This window comes from Anoplopoma fimbria, chromosome 4 (assembly GCF_027596085.1).
Source record: "Anoplopoma fimbria isolate UVic2021 breed Golden Eagle Sablefish chromosome 4, Afim_UVic_2022, whole genome shotgun sequence".
In the NCBI taxonomy this organism is placed as follows: Eukaryota; Metazoa; Chordata; class Actinopteri; order Perciformes; family Anoplopomatidae; genus Anoplopoma; species Anoplopoma fimbria.
The window spans coordinates 9,434,884-9,461,372 of NC_072452.1; the positions used below are offsets into that span (position 1 = coordinate 9,434,884).

The window sequence follows — 26,489 nt, forward strand, 5'->3', positions numbered from 1 at the left end:
TACATTTTCAGTTTGATCAGAGGAAAAGAAAACATGCCAAGACAAAAGTCACTGAAAAGAAAAATAGCTGTTTGACCTTAGCATAATATGCATACACCCATTTATCATCTGAAAAAATATGTGCATAACTTTTATTTGACTCTCATGCAGTATTAATGACCCACTTTTTGTTTTCTTAGCCTTGCGTAAGTAGACGTTAAAAAAAAACTTTTGAACAGTGAAATCAGAACAGAGTGCTCTTGACCCTTCACCATCCCATTAAGGGAAAACAAAAGACAAAAACAAAGTAGGAGAAAGCAATGTCTTTTTCTGTTGGTATTATGTCAAATGTCATTGTATCCCTTTCAATCAGACACTGTGATACTGGGCTGGTGTAGCGGTAGACCCTCCTCCCAGCCTGTATTGAAAACGCTTGGCGCTGGTGACCTGACATTTCCATCAGGGTTGGAAATGTAATATTATTGGTATTTAAAGGGATAAACAAGAAATATAGTAGTGTACTTCCATAAAGTTTGGGGACGTGTGAGGGACTGATCTAAAAATGGTCAACTATAAAGTAGCAGAGGCCAAGATGTCTTGAGTTTAGTCTCAAGAATAATGTCCCATAATGCAGCTCAAATGCGCCTTCTTTTGCAACTGTTTCTTTCAAACCTCCAGTTATAATGCAGGATTTCTGTTGTGAAATTTTCAGCCTCCAAACCCAAGCTCAGATAACCCCGATGATGTCATCATTCTTGTTAAATGCTTAAGGCTTGTCGCCTCACAGCCGACTCACATCAATGGGTAAAATATCCTGTAGGTCGTTAACACACAAGCATCTCCTCCTATGAAATCTGATCTCAGAAAATCTTTCTCAATCTTTTCGTTTGGTCCTGCCTCCAGAAACGGCATAACCCATAACCCCTGTGCCAACTTTTTATTTTATTTCTGTAGACCTTGAGAAGTCTGAGGTATACTTAAGCAAAATTATATCTCTCTCCACATGTCTGCCCCAACATCCTGTTTCAAAAGGAGAGGCCTAAACTTCAGGAAGCAAGATATCATTGTAACACAGTTTCATGGCCGTTTCAACTGTGTCTACCCTAATCTGAGGCAGCCCTAAGTCGTACGAGGAGTTTCTCTATACATCTGCCCCAGATCTCGTGCCATCGCGATTCCATAAACATTATTATACCATAACCGAGCCTCCTGAGCACCATCTGGTTTCAGTCTACAAACACATGCCACAAATATAAAATCAAATGTTTGGAGAAAATTGCAGATGATGTCAAGTCATCTCTCCGCCACCACAGCTGGATGTCTCATAGAGTCTTTTATTCCTGTTTCTCTGTTTGTGTGACTCTGTTTGGCTCATAGACCATCTGTTGTCTTATCACTTATACTCTTTAACACTCCCCCTTTCTCCTACACACACAAACTCTGGGAAGAGAGGCCTTCTTAGAGGGGGGAATTAATAATTCAGTACTTACTGATAGATTGCCCACAGGGAGCATTTATTTTGTGGCTGGTTGGATGTAAATGTCTTATGTTGTGATCAGCGCTGCGGTGTTTTAAGGTGACTTAGTGCTAGGTGTTCCACTGCAGTCGTTTCAGCGGGACCACATACTTGCAGGTTTGGTTTTCCATTTCTCAGAGGGATATTTATGGCTTTGCATCAGCTGTGCTGTGTGAGTGATGTAAGGACAGACTGTCTCTCTGCCCCCAAATAGGCGTGGAAAGAATAAAAGTGAGCTGGTGCAGAGTTACATGGCCAGTACGTCTATATTATAGATAAACTCTAGTAAAGTTTAACCAAAAACAAGAGAAGCTAGCCCGGAGCAAGTATGAGGCGCTGACTGACCATGTCAAGGGGAAGCACTTCAAAGGTGAATACAAGATGTTGTAATTTGAAAAGTTGTCTCATGCTCTGAAATTTGATAGCATACCAAAACAGCCCTGCTGCAGTGCTCTGCTAGAAAGCCTTGAAACAGGCTACTAACCAGTGGTCTGACCCTGTGTTTGTGAATACCTTCAGTTTGCACAAACGTCATGGCATTAGTGTCAATTGATCTGCAATCATATTTTCACGAAATGATTTAGGACCAGATGAATCTGCTTCTTTTTTTTTTTTTTTTACTTTTGTCAAAGGGAATTGGCCAAATCAAAAGCCACCTTTTGTGGTATCGCTGCTATATGATGTTATCATCTATCATGTTAGATCCATGGTTTCTGCGAGGCAGAGTGCAGTGTGTGTTGCCTTCAGGAACATGTTTTCCACTGTCCTTCTTCATATTGACAAACTGCTGGAGGGGTATAGGGTTTCCATCTGCCCCCCCTACCGTCCGAAGGTCTGAGCACAGCAACTTTAACTGCTGCCTTCTCAAGTGAGGGAGCAGCTGCACTCTGAACCTGAGCCAGGAGCACAGGTGTCTGTGTCCATCAGTAACTCAACTCACACAGACACACATGCACCTACAAATAAAACCTACAATCTGTATGACTCTTCTTTTTAACTGCTTTATCTCACCTTTACATTTGGACACCAGCTTTCTTTGTAAATGTGCGATGGTGGGTTCATTATTTCAGAGAACATTCAGATGGGTAACAAATTGAATTGCAAAACCAACCTAAATTTGAGTAAGGGGCTGGGCCACCACAAGCCTCCAGAGCAGCTTCAGTGCTCGTTGGTTTAGAATATCCAAGACGCTGAAACTCTGATAACTCTATTATTTCTTATATTCATCAAACCATTCAGTGACCCCTTGGGCTCTGTATGAAAACATTTGCATTCCTCATTTATTCATAGTTTTCATTTACTTCTTCACCTGTTTGTATTTCCCATGCTATTTTTATTTTAATAGAATAACTTTGGCTCATTTCACAGACCCAAAGTCCCACCGCACTTCAGGATTCGCTTGCAATTTGCAAACTTTCATTGCTCAAATTTAATTCTCATGAAGAGTCTTTTTGAATTTTCTTTTTGAGAAGATGACACACACACTGATGATCTTTTCTTTTCATTTTCTACACTACAGGGATATCAGTGCACTGGCTAGTAACATTTTAACACCTCTTTAGTTTAACAGAGATTGTGTTAGAATTAAACAACTACAGCTCCCCTGAGGCTTTGACAGAGCTTTTTGTGTCTAAGGGAAGTGTTTTTGTCATTAAAAGCTAATAAAAGCATTGTTTTATTTTGGTAAAATGTTTCCACTCAAGTTTTAAAATCCAGTATAGCAGTAAAAAGGGGTCTGCGGCTCTCTGTAGTGAACCTTTAGTGGCATTATGCCAGGCGGTGTCTCTTTTCAGAATATATCACTTGTGTCCAGGTCAAAGTTGTTTTTCTCAAGTGTACACTGTTCAAGCTCTTTAAAGTTGGAGAAATTATTTCTTTCTTAACCCCTCTAATTGCATCCAGTGAGTTCCATTTAAAGTGAGTTTGAACTTTGCTGTAGAATAAGTATAGCTTGGATTGCCCCCGAGGAATGCATTTCTTCCTTATTTTAGCTTTGGCGTCTTTTGATTCAAGGCAGGCTTTAACTTTGTTGTCTCTGTGAGCCCGAGCCCGTCGTCAGTTTACAGAGCATATAACCTCCCTGCTCATACAAGTGTTTATGTTTAATGTTCAGAATCAAAGTGGCAAGTGTGATAGCTTAGCTGAACATGGCAGAAGGCTATTGATTGAACCGCTGAGCCCTCTGAGCCTTTGATGAGCTAACATTTGCAGGGATCCATGACATCAGAGAGTAATCCTAATAGTTTTTTTGGGTTGTTTTTTTTGCCAGGAATCCTGACACTCGCTCACTTATCTGATGCTGAACACTTTGAACTCCAGTTATCTGAGACTATGACACAAGTCTCGAGTTTCATTAAGCCGCATGGGCAAGCTGACTAAGCCCTAACTGAACACGATTTGGCATCTCTGCTCTGTATATCAGACTTCACTGTCTTCCATGACCTCCAGAACCACTGTGTACATGTAGAAAAACCATTACTACCCAAATAGACTGTCAACTTCTTTCTGTTTGGAACAAGACTCCGGCCTTCGGCTCTGACTCAATATCTCTGGGTGAGAGCGCGAGAGGATGATGTCATTGTTTTGTCAGTGACTTACCTGTCTGTCTCGATGGGTTGTACCAGTAAATGATGTGACTATTTGTAACATGTGGTCCCTGTCTGCAGCTTTCAGGAGTTCCTTTCATAGTCACATCTGCAGCAAATCATAGGCTGATGACTGATGACATCATGATGACCCATAATGCCTGTTCCCGATAGTGTTGAGTGAAATATCTCAGCTGGCTTGTCAGGGCCCAGACACACAGACTCCCTGAGTCGATTATTAAGGGTTGTTAACAGACATTGTAGCTAAGTCGATGTATGTTTATATTTCCTGCGTTTTCCTTTGAACTTCTAATATGTGTAAGATTATAGTTATTTTTATAATTAAGTAGGTAGTGAAGTCACAGAATTATATTTTAAGTACTTTTTTCAGTCTTTCTTTTTGAGCTTTTTTGACCTACAGACTTGGACAAAAACAGAATAAATGGGATCCTCGAAAACAACTGCAGAATTGTTAAGTCCATAATATGTTTGTATTTGGCCAATTAAAGGACAAGTAGCTGTATGATTTTACAGTTCCTATTCATGCATTTCTATCCCTGGAGCAGCCTGGAGGGATAACTGTCCTCTCCTGTGAAAAACTTGTACCTCTTAACTTCAGCCTGGTTTCTGATCCTGTGTTTATTCTTTTTTCAGCTGACCCCCGGCGGTAAGGCAGCTCAGGCTGGTGTCGGGGTGGGAGACTGGGTGGTGTCCATCAGTAACACCAATGCAGAAGACATGACCCATGTGGAGGCACAAAACAAGATCAGAGCAGCAACAGACTCCCTCACCCTCACCCTCAGCAAGTAAGTCCTCTGGCAATGCATTACTAAACTAAGAAATCCATGATCCCACCTTCCACTTTATCTCGGTCAAACACAGCAGCTTATTTCACCACAACATGTGTATCCTCCTTCATTCTTTGGAGAGATAAAATACCATAATGTCTTTACTTTGGTTGCAAAACACATTCGTTACACCCACACAGAACATTAAATAATTGCTGGAAAAGTAATTTTCCTGGTTTCTTGGTGCAACCCGTATCTTTGCATAAAGGTGTGCCCAATTCCACCCACATAGATTTCAAATAGTTGAAAACTGCTTTTTTATTACTCCATCTAAAAAATGTGGTCCAATCTTCACAGAATTGTGAACAGTACTGTCCTGTTCTCCTACAGCTGTTCATGTTAAAGTCTTGCTGGCATGGCCCAGCAGAAACAAATTTGCATGATGCAATTGCAACAACATCCATAAAACAGAGCAATCCTGCTAAATATGATGCAATTTTGCTCAGAGATTATTATGGTGGATAAATTAAACTTTGTACAAACAAATATTCCAAGGACATAGGTATTTTCTAGCAAAATCCTGCATTATCTATCATTATGTATGTTAACGTTGATTCAGACCTCTCAACATTATCATTTATTAAAGTAACCAGAGGATTTTGCTGTATTGGAGGTAAATGCTTTCTGAATTCTTTCTAGCTTCGTAAAACTAAATGTTCAGAGGAGCTACGAGTACCTTCCTTTATGCCTCAGCTTTATAATGAAATTAAAGAAACTCTTTCTTCACATTAAAACACTTTGTTGTAAAGTATGTGCCAGAAAATTCTTTTCTTTTTAATTCAGCTTGAATTATTTAATTAGCCCTGGATAATTTACAAAAAAAGCAACACTCATACCTGCTCACAAAACTCCTGCCAGAAATTCCTTACTGATAAAGTGTCTCTGTAGAGCACAAGCCAAATGTTTCATCAGGAGCCTAATTATAAGTAAAAGATTTCCCTCCCAGAGAAAGCTGGAATGTAACCATGATGAGCCTCACTGCTGTCATGGGACTACTTATGAGTATCAAAAAATCATAAAGTAAAAAGGTTGTGATCCCTGCTGTAACACCACTTTTTTCACATTGAGTTCGTTTTGTTGTTGCCTGCCAAGAGACTCGACTGTTCTGAGTTTGTTGAGGGTCAAAACAGCCACAGGTCATTTCGTATGACCTTCCAGAAGAAAACAGCCAGAAAATAAACTCGTAGTTTCAGATGTAGAGATTATGGTGTTATTTGCTCCATATTGTTCAGCATATGCTTGGCTCCTCTCTTACATTCATACAACATGGAGTTTTCCCAGATAATTTATTCACAGCGCCTAAAAGTTCATGTGTCCTATTTAAAATAGGTTTATTGGTGTTTTTGTAACAGGAAACTTTGAGGCAAAAAGATAGATTGGTATTTCTTGGTAACATATTGTAGAGCTGCATTGCCTATTAATCCATTAGGCATTTGACAGAAAATTAATCTGCAACTATTTATATTATATAATATTATAATTGTTTTTTATAAACAAAACTATTAATCAAGGTAATAATTGCAAATTGTATCTGTAATTAAACAGAGTTAAAGTTATTGTACAAAACAAATATTGAGCACAGAAATGTGTTCTGCCAAATAGAAAAATAAAGCAGAGGAGCAAAGATTAAGCTAATTTATCACTAATATAAAAAAAGACACGCGTTTCTTTCATATTATTTATTTTCCGATCATAAGTAAATCTACATATTGTAAAAGACGAACAACTTCTATCTTTGACTACACAAAGGTTTGTGTCTTTTTTACCCAGCACAGCTACACTAAAAACCTGCAGTTAAATATAGGTTACTCCAAACACACTGCGTTACCGTAGTTACAGATTGACGCTTTTAAGGGGCCGTGTCCATCTGTCACTGTCATTGTGAAGGGAAAACAACACAGAAGAGGGACATAACATAAATGCTGGTGAACCACAGATTATGGTGAATTATGTCCTTAGGGTGTGTTGGGGAGAGGTACTTCTTCAATACTCTGCTTAGCCTGCTGCTCCTTAGACCCAGCCCCTTAAGAGATAAGAATAGATGGAGAGTCCGTCACTATATAATATATTTTGCACTTGACGGCTCGCGTTAACACATTGTTTCTCTGGTGTGATGAGGTTAATCCAACCTTGCAAAGTAAAGCGCTACATTGACAACCCCCCCCCACACACTTTTTTTCATTTACTTGGTTTAGCACTCAACTAGCTTTCCGAGTTTATTTTCTTTTGAATTTATTACTTAATATTCTTGCAAATTTGTGTTTTTTATCGTAAATTTGATGCTTTATTCTCAGAGAATATGAGAGGTTTTTTTCCGTGAATTTATGTCTTTAATCTCGAATATTCATATTTTATTTTTCTCTGAATAATAAAGGAAAGATGAATAAGAAGAGAGGGAGAGGTGGTTGGAGGCACAGCGATACTATTTAAAACTTGGGGGCTCAAAGGCAGATTTTTAGGTGGGGCTTTGTGTCTTGTATGTAATATGTAGTTTGATAAATATTGCAGCAGGTTATAATTATACCCAAAGATAACGAGAGTTACTGTATCTGGTAGGGCTATTATAAAAGGTTGCGCTCTATCAAAGAGCTGCAATTCATGTTTTTCATACAGCCAAGAAGACACATTGCTGATGTGCATGTTTTTTTTACCCTGCAGGAAGACGTCACACGCAACACTTCGACCTACTAAATGCCTTAAAAGGAGTTTGTGTGAAGGAGAGAGAGAGCAGTAGAGACATGGGTGGGGTTGTTCAGAGTGGAAAACTAGAGGAGAATTAGAAAAGAGACTGGAAGAATCTTGTGGATAAGTTTAAAAAAAAAAAAAAAAAAAGTAGTGACGCCATGCTCTCTGTAGAGGGATGGAGCAGTTGTCACACATCAGCCAGACAATGTCTATCAGACGTTCAGAACTCAAACTGGGACTTTGATGATTAATGACATTTTGTCAAGATGTAGCCCATAAACATATTTTGAACCTGTGATGAGATGATTTTACAAGGGCTGCTTTTTTGCTGTTTTAGGCTGGTATGCTATGCCAAAGCCTGAATGTGAATTATGTAAACAAATTTTGAATGTCTTAGAAAATATTTTGATGATTTTGGGTGTATTCATAGCACACTTCATTACAGTGAAAGTTTGCTTTAGATATTTCCCTGTGGGTTACAGGATTTCTTTTGTGAAGGAGGATGAGTTTGATTTGAGCAGTGATGCATGCCAGAACCTGTGGCTTAGTGTGTGAAATATAGTTTAAAACGGGACAGTAATGGCAGCGAAATATTGTTTTGCATTTTGAAACACAAGCCTATTTAATGAGAGAGAGGTTTTCTTCTTTTCCCTCTATCTCACAGGGACTGGTGTAATGCTTTGATAGGCCTGTGATAAGCCACAGGTTTACTTAACCATACATTTGCTGCACTCTGTGGTTTGCCTCCTCTATTTCTCATCACCATGTTGAGGCCCGCTATTGAAAATATCTCGCATTCTTCCACTACGACTCCCCCGGTCTGCTCTCTTCATCTCGCCTTCTCCTATTATTGTATTGTAAGACAAATATTGTTTTCCTGAAACACTTCTCAGAGAAGAGCTATTGTCAGTTTTATTTATTCATATCTTGGCCGCCATCCACAGTTTCTTTTATGTCAAGAGAGGAGGACAGCTCCACAGGGATGAGATATGGTCTATTGTTTGGTTTAGTGCCTCATTTTGTTCAACACCAATGATCATTTGGTGTCTTTTTATTTTTTTTAAAGGGAAGGTTAGGGCTTTATCCAGGGGCTTTTTATATGGAATGGAATCAAAAAAAATACGGGCAAAGGATTTTCAGCTTCAAAGAAAGGAGATCATGTAGCAGCTACAGGGACACACTAGGTCCATATATCAATGTCGGGGATCAGCCTAGAGGGTTGTGGTTGGAGTTTGTCAGTGATGTGCGCAATCTTGATTACAGTATCATGGGAGATTTGGAATTGAAATGACGCATTAAATGATCTCATAGTGTGCAGGTCAAATTTGGGTCCAAGCAAAAAAAACCTATTCCATGAAACGGTGCCTTAATAACCTTCACATTTGTTCATTTAAGTCCAGTTTGCCAAGATTAATAAAGTACGTAACGGCTGTCATGGACAGTCCTTATATCCCTGCTTTTAAGTGTGACTCATCCAATTGTGGGTGAAAGTGAGCTGAAGCACTATGAATGTCACGTTGATTTGTCTCCCAGAAGTGTGACACGCACAGACATGTCGGTATGCCTTCCCTTCGCTCCTTTCACTCTCTATCCATACACTCTCTATCCATACAGCCCTGTTGTCATCCTGTTTTCAACGTTACTCCATCAGTGTTGAGCAGGCAATGACATGAGCAGTTATTCATTTCTCATTGTTACAGGAAGCGCTGTCCATTGTTTTGTTGTGTGTGTGTGTCTGTAGCCCGAAACAATGAGGGCGGCTGCAGGGCTGGTTCTTTCTTGCTTAACCCTGTGGGAGCTTTGTGTAGCTTGCAAACATTGGGCAGGGGAAGGTAGTGGTTTATGTTTAGTTATTTTAGGAGCCAGCAGCAATGTAAAGCTAGGGGCCTTCATGTTTAATGTGTTAAGATATTTTAATGAACCGTCTCCTCCAGTCAGCAAAGGCACAGCAGTGATGCGAATCCTGGGATTAGAGTTAGAAAGCGTACTACACTGTGGCATGTGCAGCATTCTTAACTGGGTGGCTGAATCTGCAGACATGGAATCTTTGAAATGTAGTAAATGTAGTAAAGTTTTGTTGTTTGTAATGCCACCACAGAGAAGAAACCCATTCGTTTTTACAACCTGGTTCTTTTCTCCCATCATTTCTATTTCTTGTACCATTTTTGCAGATTAGTTTAATTGTTGACATATGGGTGTAAGAGGACTCTGTTTGAGACGGCGTTGCAGTGGAGTCCATGGGGAATCACAAACATAGGCATTATGAGCAAACAAGTCCAGTTTAACCCAATTATCTAAGCCACATGTTAAGATATGCAAAAAACAAAAGTGAAGTTACAACCAAACTGTAAACATCCTGATTCCAACAGTAGGGATACTTCTTGGTTAAGTCGTACATGTGTGCTCTTGTAGTTTTATGATGCATTGGATAATTATTATGGACAATTTGGGTGTATTCTCTTTTATTCTTGCATCTGTGAGTCGTTTAGATAAGTGGGTCCTGTTTTAAACCCGTCTGATCACTTGTTTGAAATAGCCCTTGTAAAGCGGTCTCACGCAGAGTTCCCGCAACTCGCTATTTAAGCAATTAAGCTTGTTGTTAGAATGTTGTCTTAACTAATGGGAAGAAAGGCAAAAACTACAAAAATATGTAGTAAAAAAAAAAAAAGTTATCTGTAAACTGTTTACTCTGTTATGTGTGATTCCAGCAACTAGTCATATTGTAATCAGTCATTTATTATAGCCCAGGTTTTGTCATCGTTATCAAGATTTGATAGAATGTGTAATTCTAGTTTTGTTTCAAAAGTGTTGCAGTCGTTATAAGGATTTTCAGTTAAAATAACTTACTCATAAATTGTTCAAGGGATTCAACATTGCCATTGACTCAAACCCAACTTTTCCTTTCACTGAAAGATTGCAGACTTGTGTGATTTATTAAATTTCAGTTTTCCGTATTGTAGCTTAAATGTGTGGGGGTGATTTTATTGTAAGTGTGTAATAACTGTCTCTTCTTCTTTTCACAGAGCTTTCAAAGCGGGTGGAGACCAGAAGGTAAGACTAACTTTGTCTGAAACATTGAGCTCACCTCTGTATGAACACTTGGATGCTTTTGGCATGGTCTGCTACAGGACTACAGTGACATTGATTGAATTGGAAACTTCCTTTAATCATTCCTCACAATTGGATTCAATAGTGTCTCGTGTCACTTTGCGTTTAAATTCATCTGATTCACTCGAGTCACCTGTCGAGCTCTCAGAGTCCATGCACTGTGCATTAGCGAAGCATGAGTGAGTTGCTAAATTAGTTGTTTGCTGGATGGAGTGTTGTGAATAACGCTTTTGGAGTTTACCGTGGTTTATTTTGTGATGCCTTGCACAATCCCTAAAGTCAGTGTTATACTGATGCAAATACTTTCACCATCAAACCTACTAGTAAGAGCCGCTTGCCCAACCGATAACAGCGTGTATGGTACAATGGTGTCATGAACTGCTTTGTGCTACAAGGAACAAAATAGTCTTCACAAAGTCAGTGTTCTATTTTAGTGGCTGTTCTTTTGCAGTCCGTGCATTATGCTCAGTGAGAAATCTCATTAGTGAGACATGTCAGTCAAATAAGACAATTTCTCTCTTTGAGCATTTTCCTTTTTACCAGCAGTAGCAGATTACTTTGGCCAGTCCGTGGTAGACTGCCAACACAAATAAAATGTCTGTGTTCACACTTCTTAAGCACTTCTTCTGTGCACAGAAAAAAAGCCTGCAAGCTTTGACAGAGCTGCTCCTTCAGCCCGGAGTAATAATTTGCAATGAAAAAAATATTTGGCTGCGCTGGAAGCTTTCTTAATATAAAGCTTGGGATTGTGCAACAGCAGAAGGACCTTTCATTGTGTGTGAAAAATGTCTAACCGCATGTTGTTTGCTGTGCTGCATTGTCTCCCTCTCCCACACCCTCATAGGACTCACTTGCTCCGGCTTCTGTGCAGCCAAAGTACTCCTTTGCCCCCAGCACAACCATTAACAAGATGGCGAGGCCATTTACAGCAGGTGGTGGTAGTGCCAACTCAGGACCTGCTATTAAACCTGTGGCCTACTCCCCTAAACTTAACACCCCAACCTCACAGGGCCGTGCCAGTATGCAGCAGCCACAGAATGGGTAGGTGGATAAATAAACACTATTCCCTTTGGAACCACAATGTGACTAATGTGGTTTTAATGGTACTGCTGATGTCTCATTATTCTGGTTTTACACTAAGGAGAAAATAACTCCTTCAGGATTTCCAAACAGCATTATGTTAACAATTTACTTAGGTGTGATGCCAAATTTATGTCACAGATTTTAAGCAACATTCCAGAAAAGAAAAACAGTATGCCGACTCACTGCTGGGATCTACTTAATTGTTCCACTGTCTGCCAGTAAGGTGACAAACAAGATATCAAGCATATGATGACGTATGCTTTAGCTTATGTCCCCAGCAGTAATAAGCTGCCATTATAGATTGTTTCATAGATAGACTTGGGCCATAGAATGACATGGGGGACAGCGAGGAGGTTGTCAACTCTTGTCAAAACAGACCTAAATGATCCTGTATCATACAGCTGAAAGCAAATGCTTTGGCATGATATTAGGAGATATTTAGCTGCCATTTGCAATTCAAGCTGGTTTCCTCAGCTGAAAGGAATTTATCGTTTGACAAAACCTGTTTTACAGAAATTAGTGAAAGATGTGTCAATTTAATCAGTCACAGCTTTATGGCCATGTAAAATCAGTTTTAGTTTTATCTGGTTGTTTTAGCCTATTTGGCCACTATAGAAGTTATCATCTATTTTTGTACTATTGATTTATTTTTCTCCCATCTTTTACTTTTGATCCTTTCATCCTCACTATATGTGTGGGCGAGAGAGATAGACAAATACTGAAAAGTAAGACTTTTTAAAGTTGAGTAATGTATTATTTTCATGCAAATCAATCCACGTTTTCAAAATAATTTGCTATTCCAACAGATGGGTTATTGACCCACTGCGATTGTTAATTGTATCTTGCTAGTACAGTCTGTAGTGTGCTGAAAATAAATAGCAGAATGGATTTTCAAGTGCAGTATTTCTCAGCTATTACAAGCTGTGTTGTTTGACATCTTCATCGCTTTGTCACTTCGGTTTTTCTTTGTAAAACTTCACGTTAGTCAGAAGTCATACCTCTGATGATAAATTTGATTACATATATTCGCTAGCATTATGCTTGAAAATAATTTACTGGTGACATCAGTGGCAACTTCCTCTTATTTTGGAATTAGTATTTTTTAACAAATTCAATGATTCTCTGAATTTACTTAAGTTATAGGGTCATACAGCTAGTCATTTATCACATTACAGCAGTAATGATGGGAAGTCTTGATCATGGTGCATCTTTTTTTTTTTAACTGGCCAAGTAAAAGCTGCTTAACCAAAACTGGAGCTTTGTAATTCTGCTTTTATCTCTTCTGCGTATTAGAAATGAAGTTACTGCTCCCATGACCATGCTCTTGCTACTATAATTACACAATATATATGTCAGAATTCTCCAGTTTTTATTTAACCAGTTCTCAGATTTTACAACGATTCCAGGAATCGACCCAAATGCATTTTAAACGATCCAGAACGTGGCAGTTTGGCGTAAAATGGTCTTTGAGGAACGGCCGGCCTGGTTCCTGTGATTTTCATCGCGGTAGTCGCAGCATGGTCTGACTGCAGTCGCTGGTGAGATGTGGCCCGTCGACTGTATTTAGCCTCACTCATAAATTCTGCTGCCTTCTCGCAGCTTTTACTGCCCTGGTGCTCGATTATTTAAGCAGCCATACTTGCTTACTCTCAAAGGGCTCACATGGTTGTGAAGTTTCTCTGTAGACGGCCTAAACCCATTCCTCTGGCCATTTTTGAGAAGATTAGAGCTTAATTATAACTGTCAGCCTTCTCCCGATGAAGACATTGTTGGATTTCCCCAGACGGTAAACAGTTCGATACAAGAAGCATATGTCTAATGTGTCTAGGCCTGTCCTATTTAAACAGGTTTTGTGTGATGATGTTTGTACAGAGCTTTCCCTGACATCATGAAGCGTCCCTGCGGTAGCATTTATCGTTGTGGACGGGTTTCAGAGCACAAGAAAAAGTAGACTAACTGCAATGGCACATGAATCAGGCGAGGGGTTTTTCTTTTCTTTTTTTTGGCAAATGCTACGGCCATTTACATAACTCTGTAAAGCGTTTGTGCACAAGAGTGAGATGAGTGTTTGGCAAAGGTTTGGTGCCAGTCATTTTGGGTCAGGGTGACAATATATGATTTGACAGACACACAATGCCGTCTTTCCACTCAGAGCCTGTTGACAATAACAGCATGTCTTGTGGCACCTCCTGCACGTTTTATGAATCCTGCAGCATTTTGGTCTTTTTGTTGTGTTCAACCCATAGCATATACAGTATCGACATGTTCTTCTTTTTTCCCTCAGTCTAACTTAAAGCTGAACTCTGATCTTTTTCTGATTTTCTGCTTTTCTCCTTTCTTTAAACGCAACAGATGGAAGCTCTTGACAAGTTAGTATATTCTATTTTCATTAACAGTCCAGACAAAATATCGTTTGCTTTTTTGCCTTTTACATTGTCATTCACACTCACACACAATGATCTCACTCCTTTTTGTCTTGTGACCTCTCTTAGTGTGCTTTCAACCCTTCACTGGTTGTATATGTTTACTAGTTGTGATTAAAAAAAGAAAATAAATATATAAATCGAAGATTTCAAATAACTTAACTTAAAATCCTCCAATAATTAACAAGAAAAAGGCTTAGATTAGAGTAAAGTCTAAAAACATAAATATATCTTGATACTCGTTTTTCTTATCTTCACTGGGAACCACTGCTCTACTGCAGTCCATGCAACTATTTTCTAGTTATTAACAAATCAAACAGAATAATTTACCAACTCACGCTTTAGGACAGCTTTATCTCTATTTGTCTGTATTTGTTAATGTCTCCTATCGTCTGTCTCTCCTCTGACATCTTTATACAATCTACTTCATCTTTGGTCTATTCTACAGGGGTGAAGCGACTTACTATGGTGATGTGTGCCAAGAGTCCAAGTAAGGGGCAGCTGCATGCAGGCTGGTTTGTCTGCTTATTAGGTTAATATGGCCAGGGTAGACATGACAAGAGAGGGGAGCTTTTTCTCTTTGGTAGATTCACTGATACGGTTTACAGAACAAAGATGCAACAGACAGACAGTTTTATTAGTAACCATTCATCTTTATTCTTTACTTGCTTTTTGATAAATGCATGCTGCAGTTGACCTTCAATTCTCTTGAATCTATGTTCTGCTTCTTGAGTTGCCCATCAAAATAGAAGCTTTAATATATAGTAAACATTTTATACAAACTAGACCAGGTCTGACAGGTTTTCTCCCATTGATTCTAATGACCGTTATAAATAAGATCTATAATGTAGTAATGTCCATTTATGAGCATCTTCAGTGTGCCCATGAGAAATCTAGGTAATGGATATCCATTAGCTTGCTTATTGCGTTACCGTGATGCTGAGCATTAAGTATTGCATGGTCGGTTCAGGATGTCCTCTATTTTCAAGGTCACCTGATTAGCTTGTTTGGTTTGAGTGTGTAGTCCCTTGATGGGATGGTGTTAACCCGGACTGCCGTGTGCTGCTGCTGGGTGTGTGTGCAGGCACGGCCTCAGGGTGGACAACCTGCCCTGTTTTATCCCCAACGACCGCAGCAAGAAGAGGCTGATCCAGGACACCGAGGACTGGCAGCCCCGCACCGGCACCACCCAGTCCAGATCCTTCCGCATCCTGGCCCAGCTCACAGGCACCGACTTCAGTAAGTCAGGGACCAGGCCTGACATACTCAGGAGAGAGGGACAACAGAGAGTGATGGGTTAGGGGTGGGCGTCTCTGGTAGTCAAGATGTGGTGTAGGTGAAGACCCGTGACTGAACAGTTGATTTAATGTGATCCGATCATAGTGACTATCGGTGAGTGACACAGGAAAGGTGGATAACAGCGGTGTTCATTTTTCAACTGTGGAGAGGGGCATCAACTGTCAGGTGGCTGCTGTCTTCAGTGACACTGATATTCTCATGACTGTAACCAGTCTGAGTAACAGATGTACAGGTTTATAACAACAGAGGTTGTGTAGGAACGGCACGTGATCAGCTGTTTGTGTTTGAAAAGCAATTTCTTTATCAGTAGGGCATGCTAATGTGTGTCTCTCCTGGATCTCTCAGTGCAGGACCCAGATGATGAAATCCTGAAGAGGTCCAGGTAAAAACTTGAGTTTTATTGATTTAAGCACGTCGGTTTGTTTGGTCTCCAGTGTTTGTGCATTCGTGTGTTGAAGCTTCAGTTTGGCAACTATTTTAGAAATGAAAAGTTTAAACCTACCTTATTTGAATTTTGTGCCTTGAGTACTGGCATGTTGGTGTGTTTTGTTTTTTTACATCCTTTGGGTTATTATTATCACTGATTCATAGCATCATTATATTTTAAGGATTTGAACATTGGGTAAATGCGCTTCTTTGTTTTCTTGCTGTGGGATAGATTGGGAGATTGATATTCCTCCTGTCTGTATTCAAGCTAATAAGCCAGCCGCCGATAAGCTTAGCTTGGCATAAAGACTGGAAACGGCTACCCAGTCTCTCTCCAAAGGTAACAAAATCTGACCATAAAAAAACAGACTATTTCTCAGCCGAGCGCATTCACTTTCTGGAGTCTTGTCATCGGTGGAGGTTGCCAGGCATCCAGCACCGACTCTGGGAAGTGACTGATCTAATCTAAGATATAGTACGACACATAACGCCCCTCGAAACTAAATTGTGTTATTTTTGCACTTTGGTTTTTGTTTGTTAAAATAAACACGACAAAACATAAATAGTGAGATTTGTGCTGGTAGGTGGATTTTGTTACCTTCCGACTGAGCCAGGCGAGCTGTGTGACTCTGTACTAAGCTAAGCAACTGGCTGCTGGCTGTATTTAACAAACAGAAGAGTCTATCTTCTCATTTGACTCTTGGCAAGAAAGTGAATAGGCATATCTCCCAAAATGTGCAACTATTCTTTCACTTTTAATATGTGCCTTCCAGGCCTATCATATCCTTGTTCTGTCTTTGGTGTTTAACCTGTTTTACTACTCTGCTACTTTCTCACCTTTTCTACACTTTACTCCACTTTCTGCACTCTCATGTTCTTTTTGTATTTTTTCTCTCCCTTATGATCTTTTTTCCTTCCTGTCTATCTCTGTTTCATATCTCTGTTGCTTTCGGTCAGGGAAAAGTTCCTCACTGAGATTCAGAGTCCCCGCTATGCCCGTCTGAGGGATTGGCACCACGACAGGTCCGCTCGCGCCCTCAATATCCAAAAATCCTGAGCGACATCCTAGACGCCATGGGATGCAGAGCCCAGCCAGAGCCTGCTAGCGATAGCCACACCGCAACGACTACGTGACAATGACGCCGAAGATAGCTGACCGTCCAATGGCAGTTAACAAATTCACCTTTCAGATACAGATGAGGTGAAAAAAGAAGTTTGGGGGAAAAAAAAAAAGAAAAAGCAAACCAAAAATAGAAGAATCATAGCCTAGATGACAAAGCCCAAAGTGGAACCTTGCATACTGAGCCTAAGTGTAAGATCTCCCTCTGAATCTCTGACTTGATGATTGTTGACAACACTGTGGACCACTGTGTCTGTGGCCCTATTTTCCATTTCACACTGCATTACTTAGAGTTAAACGGTGGGAAGGTGGGAAGGGGGGTCTCAGCAGTGGGAAGCGCCTTTTCTGTTTGTTATTCTTCTTTGATTGTGAAGTTCAGACCCTCCTTTGATCTCTGTCTGTCTCTGTCTCTCTCTCTCTCTCTCTCTCACACTTTCTCTGCCTGTTTCTATTTATTGAGTTCTTCATCCTCTAGAGTTTTCATTTCTGATCCCCTCATCTCGTAGGCTTCTCCAACCATTAAGAAAGAAAAGGAAGATAAATCTGTACTTTTGTTTTTTTCTGCTGTCATCAAAAATATAAAACATCTGGAAAAAAAGCAACTCTTACTTCTCTGTCCTTTCTTCTGTGTTTCCTTTCTTCTTGTTTATTTAGTTTCCAAGCTCAAAAAGATACATCTCTTGCCTTTCATCTCTTTCATTTCAAGGTTTATTTATATTATTGTGCAGTCAGGCATAAAAACAACAAATGGGCAAAAAACGCATGAAGTAGTGCAAAATCATCAAGTCCAAGTCTTAGAGAAAAGTATCAAAGAGTATTTAATACTTAATAAAAAGACCAACATTATCATGGTTAGAGTTCAACTAGTAATCTCTGTAGTACAGTGGCCTTTATCAGAGAGAAATTATATTTAATGCAAGTGTTTTGAGGGTTAGTAACCATGTATAACCCTGATTTAGCAGTTTTAGGGAAAATGACAACTAGAAACTATTTAAAAGCCTTGTTTGTGGACAAGATACAGGATACAATCTACTTTTTTCCTTTTGGAGGCCAGGAGAAAAATGTGGGATGGTTGAGGTGAAGCTGCATAAAGTTTTGTGATAATATGAGAATGAGAACTGATCTACATTATTAATTCTAAAATAAAATAAATTTTATGGCAGCAGGGAGCTACATAGTTGATGATATTTTAAAGAAATAAGTTCCCTTTAAAAAAGGAAATGGCTATTTTTTTCAAATACAGAAAACTGAAAATGGAAATTAAGATTAGGCTATCATTTTGTAATTAGTAAGGAAATATTATTGCTGGTAGTATTACCAAACAAGTGACTATACAACGTGACTATAACTAAACTACAAACTAGTTAAGTTATAAACAAAAAAACGACAACTACAACGTCTATACATTAATTGCAAAAATGAAGTTCTCTTGACATGATGTGCCTTGTATATAATCAGGAACAAGGGATGACAGAAAGAGCTTGTTGCAAACATTAAACGCAGCCTGTAGAAAAGCAGTGCCTCTCTCTGCTCTCTCAGACGTGTGCCACCATGTTTCACATTTTGTCTGTTGTCACAATCAGGTTTTTCGCAGAGCTGCATCACATTTACCTCCACACGTGGAGGGTGACGCATGTCTGGGGCTTATTGCTCCACCTAAAATCAAAACCTACTCCTTTCTCTGCCAGATGTTGACCTGTCAACAACATCCTACTTTCCTTATTGCTCAGGTCGACACATCCCATGGGAGCGGAAGCCAAAAAACCCCAGGTGTATCTCAAATCAGAGGTGTAACGAGCGAACAGGCAATGTTCTGTAGGAATATTTGGGTGTCCAAAACCATATGCCGAATGCAAAAAAAACCCTCCTGTCTGCACAGTCTGTGATGTGGGAATTGTGCCCCTGCCTTACACTGAGCAGGAGGGGAGGAGGATGTTGAAAACAGTGAAAATGTCAAGAAGACATGATCCAGGCCGCTCCAGGTGGGAATACGCAGCTGTAGAGGATGCTCTCCAATTTGCCCCTGCAACCTTCACCAGAGTGAGGTGCAGCCAAACAAACCTCTCAAAGGTGTTTGAGAAGTCGGTGCCACTGGCCTGATGTCATGTAGGGCAGCTCTGCAAGGGAGTGTAGAGGCTGCTGTGTTGACCGGGATGTTGTTTGTTGGGGTCCCAGAAGGCAGGCTTGCCAGTGTGTGTGGGGCGAAGGGCAGCTGACCCAGGGTCTGTGTGTTAAACAGGCCGAAACAGGTTTGTTCTATCCTTTTGTTTGATCCGACTGCCAGAGATCCTTCTCATCCAGCCTCCTCTCTTCCTTTCACTGTTTTCCTGTAGTGTATTTCCAAAAACCTCACCGTCCTTAATTCAGAAAGATTTTAACTTCCTCACTGTCACCAGACCTGCAAGCCATGTTCTTGCTATTGCAAAGGGATTTAATGTCCCTTATTACTCAGAGTATGCTGTTGGAAAATAGCATACTGTTTTTGTTTGTCTTCTTGCAAGATAGCTCTCAGCTTTAAGTCTGTAACTTCTCCTGCCTCTGTAGCTTCTTATGTTTAGTTGTATGGCTGCATAAGGAGTGTTATTGATAGGCAGCTTTAACCTGGTACAGGCGGCACAGGACTGTTGCAGGGTAATTAATTTCACATTTACTTCCTTTTTTTTTTTTTTTTTTTTTTTTGCAAATGAGAAATTATTTCATCATCTTTCATTAGTGTATTGTAGATTGCACAGTTGATGATGTAAACATGATGGATGCCCTAGGCAGTGTTATATTTTTTCCCAAGATGAGACGTCTCAGGAGCTCACTGTCTTGGCTCAGAAGTTGTTTTTCCCTTTCAGTCATGGTTTGAAGATTTTCTGAATATAGTGACGCTTGCTGCGGGTAACAGAACTTTGAAATGTAGAAACAGCGCTTTATTTCAACACTTCTGCACATGCAGGCTCCAAGCAAAACTCATCCAAATGTGGAAGCAGAGCGTGTCTGAGTTTGCCCTACTCTAACTTTGCCTGTGAGTGACACCAATCAATCCGGGATGTTCAGGTTTCTGATTGCTCTCATTAGAGTCGCGGCTCTTTAACCATTCGTTAATGCCTTTACCGAATGCGCACCGTGGTATCTGTTGTTTAGCATTGATCATTTGAATTACGTGATGGATTTAGTGTCACAAAGGCTCGTGTTATCGTGTAAAATGGACTGCAATCAATTCCAATTCTATTCCAGTGTATTTTCTTTAACATTCACCTGAATCTTTGACACTCACCCAGCGTGTCTTGCCACAACAGGTGAGAAGCCGATGCTAATCCTGTTGATACTGATTCATATTAATCATGATGATGCTCATTATCATTCACACACCAGGTAATTTGTGGCACAATGTAATGCAGACAGCCATGGATGCTGATATCTAAACATGATATTCATTGAGGAGTAACTATGGTTACTGAGGTGTGTGTGTGTGTGTGTGCTTTTTCTAATTAGTAATTTCCTCTCCACAGCCTTGAGCCAACTCCCTCACCTGCCAAGGCCCAGGCAGCAGATAAACCAGATGGTGAGTTTCTGCTCCTGCTGATGCGTATAAAGAACCCCAGCAGCATCCAGTAGAGGTTGTGCTAATAGATTCTTATTAAGTGTCAATACATGAGCATCAGCAGAGACAACGTGACACACAAACCTGTTACACCATACATCTGGAGGGAGTGTGTATATTACATAAAAGTGTCCCTGTAGTGCAATAATTCAAAATCACAGCCAAGGTTTTTTTTCTAAGTGCTGGAATTCTAAAACAAATGTCCTTGTTTTCTTTTCTTTTTCTGGCCCAGGCTCCAAGACTGCAGCTGCAGCAGCAGGCAGTTCAGGTCCTTCCTCTCGACCACCGTGGGTCACTGACCCTAATTTTGCCGACCGCTTTCGCCCGGACAAGACCAGCACGGTTGTGACTCAGCACCAGCAGCCGGTAGAGCCGACACCGATGCAGAACCGCAGCTCCATCCTGCAGGCAGCGCAGCTGGCACCTGAAGACAGCGGGAGGACCCCGCTATGTGGCGCCTGCAACAAAATCATAAGGTGAGACCGCACCACCGCATCAATGGTGACAGTTTGATTCATTTTACCAGAGTAAAATACTCTCAATGTTTGCTCCTTTCAAAGTCCTTTCAGAGAAATGACACATCATTTAACACAGTTAATATACGCATTGACAGATTGTATGTCTGCTGCAGAGACAGATTGTATTTCTGCAGCAAATTTAGTCAGTCAGCATAATTAACAGTTTTGAAACCCTTTTTATCACTGGAGACAAGCATTATGCTGACTTTGATATAATTTAATCTCATTTCACACATTTCACAGATAACAGATAAACCTTAGTTCTTATTCTGGTCACTATTGAAAGAAAACAGAAGAACAGTTTCTCAACAAGTTAAGGTACAAAGTTCCCAGGAGAACTAAAAAACATGTGTCCAGTTTTTTGTCACCTTTTACAAAGGGACCAGTTAGCTTTTGCTGCGTGTTGTTAGACATGTGCTGACATTTCCTTTGGATCTGTCCTTGTTTTCTCTGTTAAAATGGAAAGTGACGTTGCAGATATCAATAATTCCTCTGATGTGCTGTAAGTGTGTGTGTGTGTTTTCCAGGGGTCGGTATCTGGTAGCGCTGGGGAAATCTTGGCACCCGGAGGAGTTTACGTGTTCACAGTGTAAGGTGGTCCTGGAAGAGGGGGGCTTCTTCGAGGAGAGAGGGTCCGTCTACTGTACCAAGTGCCACGATAACCGATATGCTCCTAACTGCGCAAAGTGCAAAAAGAAGATCACAGGGGTAAGAACTGCACATCTCTGTTAATCAAAATCATAACACAAACCAGAAACATGGAAAGATTTTAAATGTGAAAAGAGCTGCTGTTTTTAAGATGGTAGTCTGTGATTTATTTGTACAATATATGGATCTGGTCTCCAAAGCACTCCAGCAACACTAGCCAAGCTGAAAATAAAGAAAAATGATAACCTTCTCTCCCTTCATCAGGAAATCATGCATGCCCTGAAGATGACCTACCATGTTCAGTGTTTCAAGTGTGCAGCCTGCAAGGCTCCAATCAGGAACCAAGCCTTTTACATGGAGGAGGGCGAACCCTACTGTGAGAAAGGTAAGAAATTGAAAAGTTACCGTACTCCCTAACTTGACCTGACCTTGGCCTTTCCTTATATAGAAATTTAAAAATAATTACAAAAATGATAGAAAACAAATGGATAGCTTTTTGGGGGAATTTTTGGACAAAAACACACTTTATTTATTTATCCCAGATCTGCTACTTTCATGCTTTTGTTAATGATACCAACAATACAATCCGTGGGGTCAAACAAGGGGCAAAATGTGCTACAGTAATCAATAGTAAGAATAAACAATAACCTCACTGACTGTTTAGTTTTGAATGTCCTTTCTCTCAAGGACATTGTCTTTCTCTCATTCTGACTGTAAAGTACAACAATTCCTGCCACACATTCTAGAGGCTTCATAAATGAAATGAAGAAGTCTCCATGGTGAAAAATCCTCTGCTGGAAACAAAGAGAAACATCCTATTAATGTGGTTTCTAGAGGAAGAATATAAGAAAAAAAGACATAGTAGAAACCGCAGCAGTCACCACAATGGCTGAACAAACTTTGAACTTTTAACTCTAAACCTGAATTAAAGGCAGGCAGTTTTTAAAGGCAACACTGTAACAGAACATCTAAAACGCAAAAAAAAAAAAAAAAACATGCTGAAAAAAATCCTCACTGTGCAGATTGATTAGTTTCAGGGCCAACTGAGAACATCTCACCCCATGTAAGACCCCCTGTAAGTTAACACATGGATCAAGCCTTTCATATTTATTGTGAATCCGCACTGGGCCCTAAGTGCATGAATGAACAGAGTGAGAACTGACACCCCGCCATGCAGCATTAAGTTTGCGATCGAGCTCATTTGATGAAAGATGTCATATCCTTTTACTTTAAATGGATGCTGTTGCTAAGAGCAGTGTAGTTCAGGCTACACAACAGAAGCTGGGGTACAAAAACAGTGAAATGCAGCCAGTGGGCGATTCAGAGGTCTTGCTTTGTGCATTTCTGATGAAGTTATTTCTTTTGAAAAAAAAATGTCTCACTGCATCCCCTCTCCAGTTTGGCTTATTTTTATTTGTTTTATACTTGACTGCATTTAATATATATATCACAAATACTCACCTACACAGCATTAAACATTGAGGTACTGGAGAGAGGTGGTACGCAGCATGTCTGGACCAGAGCACCAGAAGCTACAGAAGTGTATATAGATAGATAGATAGATATTTGTAAAACATTGCATTGTTGTATTATTACTGTGGGGCTATGCGTGGGTCTTCATCATGAATCTCTTGGTGCGTACCACAGTCAATCATAAAGTGTGATGTTTTCATCTGCTGTAATCCATTTAGCTCCAGTTTACTTCATACATCTCTCTATTGAACTTTATGAATGGGGTGTGCTCTTCTATTATGCTGTAAATGATTTAGCAAGGCGGCGCGCTTCTCTCTCACTACTGAGGCTCTGACGTGGATCGCTGGTTTATCAGTGGCGAAGCCAGAACCTGAGCACTCATACTCTGAATAATGCCTTTAGCTCTGATAAACATTCTGCAGCCTCAGCATCTTTCGGGGACTGTGCCGCTCTCACCCACTCGCTCTCAAGAAGCAGCTGCATTATAACCTGACACTTTCCCCAGAGACCTTGTGATGAAAGGGACTGGCAAATCCAGTTAAGTATCTGCAGCAATTTCCCCCCTCATCGTAATCCCTCCCTTAAACTGTGAAAAGGCAGTAATGTACAGTCGGTGGACGAAATAACACAAACGCAAACTATCAGATGCCGAATGAGGAGAGGAGCCAACACTTGGCTTCAAAACAGCTTCATCCATCATTATTGCTGTCATTCAAGTCCTCAATTATATGTGTGTGTGTGTGGGTGTGGGTGTGTGTGTGTAGTGGGATATTACTCCCTTCAAGAGGAAAAGCATTCAGTTCTTTTTTAAAGATGAAAGAGAGGTGGAAACCTATTTCACACTCTGTGCTCCAGAACAACCTACAAAGGTTAAGTGTTTACATAAGGTGATTGTGGAGGCCATGCCAGATGCTTGACCTGATCTGGAGGATGATAAAAGCCCTTGTAAATTTATTTATTTATTTTATTCTGATGGATGTCTATCATATCACCTTCTCTCCTCCCCCTTACCTGTCTCACTCCAGACTATGAGAAGATGTTTGGCACCAAATGCCATGGCTGTGACTTTAAGATTGATGCCGGCGATCGATTCCTGGAGGCCTTGGGCTACAGCTGGCATGATACGTGCTTCGTCTGTGCTGTAAGTCATTTTGATTGATATGGCTCCCTGTGGGGCTCTCTTTGCCCCATCTCTTCTGGCTGTCCCAGCACAATGCCACCTGAAAAATCTGCCTCAATCTCTGGACCTTAAGCTCCCCCCACCACTTTCTCTCTCTTTCTTTCTTTCTTTCTTTCTTTCTTTCTTTCTTTCTTTCTTTCTTTCTTTCACCCTGTTACCTGCAGTCTATCACTCTCTCCATCTCACTCTCTGGAAAAAAAATCTGAAAATAAATGCAGTCAAGTAAACAATATGTGCCTGCTCTCTGGCCAGTTGAAAACCGTGTACATTCACATTGGTAATTTTAACGTCTGATATCTACTCTGCCCTGCTCTCCCAATCTGTCTCTGTCTCTCTCCTTTCATCTTTAAAGCTCTGTCAAATCAACCTGGAGGGGAAGACGTTCTACTCGAAGAAGGATAAGCCCCTGTGCAAAGGCCATGCCTTCGCTCCAGTGTGAGAGAGCGAGCTTCATCATCAGAGGAAGTAACACTTTCTCTCTCTCCCTCCCTCCCTCCTCTTTACCCCCCCATGGCACAATCGTACACATTCTACTTCTCCTCTTTCCAACCACACACATAGTCACACTCCCTTTCCTTCTATCCTACAGACTTTGTTTCAATATTTGAGGCTCACTTCTAGCTTCACATGCTGTGCTAATAGGACACACATGTTACTGCCTGTAAAACCAGATGCTGTGTCGTATAACTGGAAGTAGTCAAGGAATTGTTTCATGTCATCACTAACCTGTTGACTTTTAAGTATTTTTTTTTTAGATCAGACATTAAAAAGTGCCGCTGCGGTTCATCTAGATTTAATTGTAGTTGCTAGACAAGAATTCTGACGACTAAACTCTACTAATCCCATCATTGTTCAATCTGAAGTGAGATTAAGTCGGTATCTTGCAAGGTGTAGGAGTCATATAGTTTTTAATAATCTTACATATTGCAGTAATGATCTGTACTAAGTGTAGGGAAGTGATGGCCCCATTCAGGACCCCGACTCACTCACTTACTGCAGTACCTATTAACGTGATGGGGATCCAGTCAAGCACAAAAGGGGTGTCCTATTTCTGCTTGACCCCTGCACCTCTCCACAGAAGCACTAACTGCTGAATGTGCTCTGATTTGCGAGAGCCAAATGGAGAAGTAAAGTAGGTAATAACTGTAATTTTGAGTCATGTAATAATCCTCAATTGCTCCAATTTTAATAGTCACACATGTGGGTGACAAAATAGATTGTTTTAAATGTTTCATTCCCTCCCAGTCTTTTGTAATTATCATTTATTAGACATTTTATTGTTAGACAAAAAAAACACCTTATAGATGATTTTTCCCTAATGTCACTATGATATAGGGATTATTCCTTAGAGTACTTTCAAATCATGGTTGAATTTGTATTTATATTGCTTCGGAATGAGCCTGTAAGTGTTGTTTTTTATAGCTGTTGGACGTTTAAAATAAAATAATCTAGTAGTGCCGGGCGCTGGAGCAGAACACTGGGCTGAACACATCTGTAAGATTTTCTATTGACTGATGTTTTGGCTGTCTTTGCTCTCACCAACACCTGCTCCCCAACAAGAGGACAATGGACAAATGTTTTTTACTCTGTTTTGTTGTGAGTACAATAAGTTCTTTTTCTAAATATAAAAATGTTACTTTTTACAAACAACTGTTATAACAAAGACCCTAGTGAATCCCTGCAATGTTCTCTGTATAAATAAATAATTTTACAATACTGATTTAGTCATTAATGTTGTCTTAATTAAGTATTTCTTTAAAATGTTAACCATGTTGAACAAATAGTCATTAACAGTATTTTACAACACATACAATGATTACTGTGAACATAAAATATTATGGTCAAAGGGATGTTGAGTCTTTAAAACATTACAATAGAAAACAAACCAGTGTTCTATAACATTTAAAAGAACATATATGGTCCTTTTTAAAATAATTGAATAAGCAACACCAGTTAATGTTTCATGTGAGAGATCCAGTCCTTGAATTAACAATATATAATTTATTTAC

At 40.0% G+C, this 26,489-nt stretch overlaps 1 protein-coding gene across 1 annotated transcript in view; it reads left to right on the forward strand.

Annotated features, from left to right (window-relative positions):
• pdlim7 (PDZ and LIM domain 7) overlaps window positions 1-26,186 on the forward strand; it is a 31,348-nt gene extending 5,162 nt beyond the window's left edge. The window contains exons 3-11 of the mRNA XM_054597170.1: window positions 4,735-4,886; window positions 10,637-10,664; window positions 11,566-11,762; window positions 20,570-20,622; window positions 20,894-21,137; window positions 21,707-21,887; window positions 22,092-22,212; window positions 24,326-24,441; window positions 24,833-26,186. Of these exons, the coding sequence (XP_054453145.1) occupies window positions 4,735-4,886; window positions 10,637-10,664; window positions 11,566-11,762; window positions 20,570-20,622; window positions 20,894-21,137; window positions 21,707-21,887; window positions 22,092-22,212; window positions 24,326-24,441; window positions 24,833-24,919 (1,179 nt within the window). The 3' untranslated portion in view covers window positions 24,920-26,186. The remainder of the gene's footprint in view (window positions 1-4,734; window positions 4,887-10,636; window positions 10,665-11,565; window positions 11,763-20,569; window positions 20,623-20,893; window positions 21,138-21,706; window positions 21,888-22,091; window positions 22,213-24,325; window positions 24,442-24,832) is intronic.
• The last annotated feature ends 303 nt before the right edge of the window (window positions 26,187-26,489 follow it).